At 48.2% G+C, this 6,000-nt stretch overlaps 1 protein-coding gene across 6 annotated transcripts in view; it reads left to right on the plus strand.

Moving 5' to 3' along the window:
* LOC120053624 (arf-GAP with coiled-coil, ANK repeat and PH domain-containing protein 2-like) overlaps window positions 1–6,000 on the plus strand; it is a 72,752-nt gene that overhangs the window by 49,188 nt on the left and 17,564 nt on the right. For all 6 annotated transcript variants that reach the window (XM_039000770.1, XM_039000767.1, XM_039000772.1 and 3 more), the window contains exons 15-16: window positions 1,537–1,606; window positions 1,850–1,944. In XM_039000770.1, coding sequence (XP_038856698.1) covers window positions 1,537–1,606; window positions 1,850–1,944 — 165 coding nt within the window. The remainder of the gene's footprint in view (window positions 1–1,536; window positions 1,607–1,849; window positions 1,945–6,000) is intronic.

The following is a 6,000-nucleotide window of genomic DNA, read 5'->3' on the forward strand; positions in this document are numbered from 1 at the left end:
AACATACTGAACAGCAGACTGGTGCTGTAGGACAACATACTGAACAGTAGACTGGTGCTGTACGACAACATACTGAACAGCAGACTGGTGCTGTAGGACACCATACTGAACAGCAGATTGGTGCTGTAGGACAACATACTGAACAGTAGACTGGTGCTGTAGGACAACATACTGAACAGCAGATTGGTGCTGTAGGACACCATACTGAACAGCAGACTGGTGCTGTAGGACAACATACTGAACAGCAGATTGGTGCTGTAGGACAACATACTGAACAGTAGACTGGTGCTGTAGGACAACATACTGAACAGCAGATTGGTGCTGTAGGACAACATACTGAACAGCAGACTGGTGCTGTAGGACAACATACTGAACAACAGATTGGTGCTGTAGGACATCATACTGAACAGTAGACTGGTGCTGTAGGACAACATACTGAACAGCAGATTGGTGCTGTAGGACATCATACTGAACAGTAGACTGGTGCTGTAGGACAACATACTGAACAGCAGATTGGTGCTGTAGGACAACATACTGAACAGTAGACTGGTGCTGTAGGACAACATACTGAACAGTAGACTGGTGCTGTAGGACAACATACTGAACAGTAGACTGGTGCTGTAGGACATCATACTGAACAGTAGACTGGTGCTGTAGGACAACATACTGAACAGTAGACTGGTGCTGTAGGACAACATACTGAACAGTAGACTGGTGCTGTAGGACACCATACTGAACAGTAGACTGGTGCTGTAGGACACCATACTGAAAAGCAGACTGGTGCTGTAGGACACCATACTGAACAGTAGACTGGTGCTGTAGGACAACATACTGAACAGTAGACTGGTGCTGTAGGACAACATACTGAACAGTAGACTGGTGCTGTAGGACAACATACTGAACAGTAGACTGGTGCTGTAGGACACCATACTGAACAGTAGACTGGTGCTGTAGGACACCATACTGAACAGTAGACTGGTGCTGTAGGACACCATACTGAACAGTAGACTGGTGCTGTAGGACAACATACTGAACAGTAGACTGGTGCTGTAGGACAACATACTGAACAGTAGACTGGTGCTGTAGGACAACATACTGAACAGCAGACTGGTGCTGTAGGACATCATACTGAACAGTAGACTGGTGCTGTAGGACAACATACTGAACAGTAGACTGGTGCTGTAGGACAACATACTGAACAGCAGATTGGTGCTGTAGGACAACATACTGAACAGTAGACTGGTGCTGTAGGACATCATACTGAACAGCAGACTGGTGCTGTAGGACAGTACAAAGGTTCACCTTTTTTTACTAGATGGGGAATAAAACAATCAAAGGCTCAGTAAATCTGTCCCCATGTGCATTTTAGACTGTTGACTTACTCTGTTACTAACTGCATACTCCCACCTTGTGGCCACAGTACAAACTACACCCTCAATTGGACAGCGTGTTCCTGTGATGAAGCTGTGTGGACTCAGTTATTTTTAGACAGTCTCTTTGATGCATGAGTTGATAACAGACTCTCACCATCTGCAGGAGTCTGGGGGTCCATTTCTCCAAAGTGCGCTCGCTCACCCTGGACTCATGGGAACCGGAACTACTCAAGGTGAGAAAAGAAAGGGGGGGTGAGAGATGGAGGGGCACAGAAAGAGGCAGGAGACTTTCACACTCACATACTCCCTCTCTTGGATTCGCTAGTGACAGATCAATGCTAAAATGTAATGGTTACAGATTACAGCTGTCTTTTACGTGTCATGAATTTGCATGAAAGACATGCTATCCTCGGAATGTGCTGGTTAATTTTGTCATAGTAACATTATTGTGTGTGTGTGTGGTGTGTTGAACACAGCTGATGTGTGAGCTGGGTAACGGGGTCATCAACCAGATCTACGAGGCTGGGAGAGAGGAGCTGGGAACCATGAAGCCAAAGCCGACAGACCCCAGGTACTACCGCCGTGTTGTTCTACAACTCAAATCAAATCTTATTTGTCACATACACATGGTTAGCAGATGTTAATGCGAGTGTAGCGACATGCTTGTGCTTCTAGTTCCGACAATGCAGTAATAACCAACGAGTAATCTAACCTAACAATTTCCCAACAGCTACCTTATACACACAAGTGTAAAGGGATGAAGGATATGTACATAAAAATATATGAATGAGTGATGGTACAGAACGGCATAGGCAAGATGCAGTAGATGGTATCGAGTACAGTATATACATATGAGATGAGTAATGTAGGGTATGTAAACATAAAAGTGGCATAGTTTAAAGTGGCTAGTCATACATGTATTACATGTATGGCAGCAGCCACTCAATGTTAGTGGTGGCTGTTTAACAGTCTGATGGCCTTGAGATAGAAGCTGTTTTTCCGTCTCTCGGTCGCTGCTTTGATGCACCTGTACTGACCTTGCCTTCTGGATGATAGCGGGGTGAACAGGCAGTGGCTCGGGTGGTTGTTGTCCTTGATGATCTTTATGGCCTTCCTGTGACATCGGGTGGTGTAGGTGTCCTGGAGGGCAGGTAGTTTGCCCCCTGTGATGCGTTGCGCAGACCTCACTACCCTCTGGAGAGCCTTACGGTTGTGGGCGGAGCAGTTGCCATACCAGGCGGTGACACAGCCCGACAGGATGCTATCGATTGTGCATCTGTAAAAGTTTGTGAGTGCTTTTGGTGACGAGCCAAATTTCTTCAGCCTCCTGAGGTTGAAGAGGCGCTGCTGCGCCTTCTTCACCACGCTGTCTATGTGGGTGGACCAATTCAGTTTGTCCGTGATGTGTATGCCGAGGAACTTAACTTTCTACCCTCCACTACTGTCCCGTCGATGTGGATAGGGGGGTGCTCCCTCTGCTGTTTCCTGAAGTCCACGATCATCTCCTTTGTTTTGTTGACATTGAGTGTGAGGTAATTTACCTGACACCACACTCCGAGGGCCCTCACCTCCTCCCTGTAGGCTGTCTCGTCGTTGTTGGTAATCAAGCCTACCACTGTAGTGTCGTCTGCAAACTTGATGATTGAGTTGGAGGCGTGCATGGCCACGTAGTCGTGGGTAAACAGGGAGTACAGGAGAGGGCTCAGTACGCACCCTTGTGGGGCCCCAGTGTTGAGGATCAGCGGGGTGGAGATGTTGTTACCTACCCTCACCACCTGGGGGTGGCCCGTCAGGAAGTCCAGTACCCAGTTGCACAGGGCGGGGTCGAGACCCAGGGTCTCGAGCTTGATGACGAGTTTGGAGGGTACTATGGTGTTAAATGCTGAGCTGTAGTCGATGAACAGCATTCTCACATAGGTACCATTCATTGCAAGATGGCGCCGACAGAGATTGTCACCTCGCTTCGAGTCCTTAGGATTATTTCTGTATTATTTCTTACATTGTTAGCCCAGAAAATCTTAAGTTATATTACATACAGCCGGAAAGAAGTATTGGATATAACTGCAACGTCAACTTGCCAACAACTACCAGGAATATGACTTTCCCGAAGCGGATCCTTTGTTCTGACCACCACCCAGGACAGTGGATCTAATCCCAGAAGCCGACCCAAAACAACGTCGCCGCAGAAGAGGCAGACGGAGGGGCCTCCTGGTCAGGCTCCGTAGGTGTGCACATCGCCCACCGCTTCCGAGTATACTACTCGCCAATGTCCAGTCTCTTGACAATAAGTTAGACTAAATTAGATCAAGGGTTGCCTTCCAGAGAGACATCAGAGATTGTAACTCTCTCGGGATACGTTGTCGGAGTCGGTTCAGCCACCAGGCTTCTTCATGTGTCACACCGACAGAGATAAACACCTCTCTGGGAAGAAGGGTGGGGGTGTATGCTTAATGATTAACAACTCATAGTGAAAACATAACAACATACAGGAACTCAAGTCCTTCTGCTCACCCGACCTAGAATTCCTTACAATCAAATGCCGGCCATATTATCTCCCAAGAGATTTCTCGTCAGTTATCGTCACAGCTGTGTATATACCCCCTCAAGTAGATGGCCCTCAAGGAACTTCACTGGACTCTATGTAAACTGGAAACCATATATCCTGAGGCTGCATTTATTGTAGCCGGGGATTTTAACAAAGCAAATTTGAGAACAAGTTTACCTAAATTCTATCAGCATATTGATTGCAGCACTCGCGCGGGCAATACACTCGATCACTGCTACTCTAACTTCCTCGATGCATACAAGGCCCTCCCCCCTCATTCCCTGCGGCAAATCCGACCACGACGCCATCTTGTCCTACCGTCTTATAGACAGCAACTCAAACAGGATGTACCCGTGACTAGAACCATTCAACGCTGGTCTGACCAATCGGAATCCACACTTCAAGATTGTTTTGATTACGCTGACTGGGAAATGTGCCGGGCAGCCTCAGAGAACGTCGATCTATACGCTGACTCTGTGAGTGAGTTTATAAGGAAAGGCATTGGAGATGTTGTACCCATTGTGACTATTAAAACCTACCCTAACCAGAAACCGTGGATGGATGGCGGCATTCGCTCAAAACTGAAAGCGCGAACCACCACATTTAATCAAGGAAAGAGGACTGGGAATATGGCCGAATATAAACAGTGTAGTTATTCCCTCCAAGGCAATCAAACAAACGAAATGTCGGTATAGGGATAAAGTGGAGTCGGAGTTCAACAGCTCAGACACGAGACGTATGTGGCAGGGCCTACAGGAAATCACAGACTACAAAAAGAAATTGGGCGTGTAACGGACACCGTCTCGCTCCCAGACAAACTAAAGGATAATACAGTACCACAGTTGCGGCCTGCTAAAAAAGACTGCGTCCCCCCCCCCCCTTCTCCGTGGTTGACCTGAGTAAGACGTGTAAACCCTAGCAAGGTTGCTGGCCCAGACGGCATCCCTAGCCCCGTCCTCAGCATGCACAGACTAGCTTTCTGGTGTGTTTATGGACATATTCAATCGCTACTTATCCCAGCCTGCTGTCCCCACATGCTTCAAAATGGCCACCATTGTTCCTTTACCCAATGAATGAACTAAATGACTACCGCTCTGTAGCACTCACTTCTGTCATCATGAAGTGCTTTGAGAGACTAGTCAAGGATCATATCACCTCCACTTTACCTGCCACTCTAGACCCACTTCAATTTGCATACCGACCCAACAGTTCCACAGACGATGCAATCACACTGCCCTATCCCATCTGGACAAGGGGTATACCTATGTAAGAATGCTGTTCATTGACTACAGCTCAGCATTCAACACCATATTACCCTCCAAGCTCATCATTAAGCTGGAGGCCTTGGGTCTCAACCCCGCCCTGTGCAATTGGGTCCTGGACTTTCTGACGGGCTGCCCCCTTGATTACCAACAACGACGAGACAGCCTACAGGGAGGAGGTGAGGGCCCTTGGAGTGTGGTGTCAGGTAAATTACCTCACACTCAATGTCAACAAAACAAAGGAGATGATCGTGGACTTCAGGGAACAGCAGAGGGAGCACCCCCTATCCACATTGAAGGGACAGCAGTGGAGAAGGTGGAAAGTTCCTTGGCGTACACTTCACAGACAAACTGAAATGGACCACCCACACAGACAGTTTGGTGAAGAAGGTGCAACAGCGCCTCTTCAACCTCAGGAGGCTGAAGAGATTTGGCCTGTCACCCAAAACCCTGACAAACTTTTACAGATGCACAATCGAGAGCATCCTGTCGGGCTGTATCACTGCCTGGTACAGCAACTGCACCGCCCTCAACCGCAAGGCTCTCCAGAGGGTAGTGAGGTCTGCACAACGCATCACCGGGGGCAAACTACCTGCCCTCCAGGACACCTACAGCACCCGATGTCACAGGAAGGCCAATAAGATCATCAAGGACAACAACCACCTGAGCCACTGCCTGTTCACCGCGCTACCATCCAGAAGGCGAGGTCAGTACAGGTGCATCAAAGCTGGGACCGAGAGACTGAAAAACAGCTTCTATCTCAAGGCCATCAGACTACTAAACAGCCATCACTAACTCAGAGAGGCTGCTGCCTACATAG

This window comes from Salvelinus namaycush, chromosome 9 (genome assembly GCF_016432855.1).
Source record: "Salvelinus namaycush isolate Seneca chromosome 9, SaNama_1.0, whole genome shotgun sequence".
NCBI classification, from domain to species: domain Eukaryota; kingdom Metazoa; phylum Chordata; class Actinopteri; order Salmoniformes; family Salmonidae; genus Salvelinus; species Salvelinus namaycush.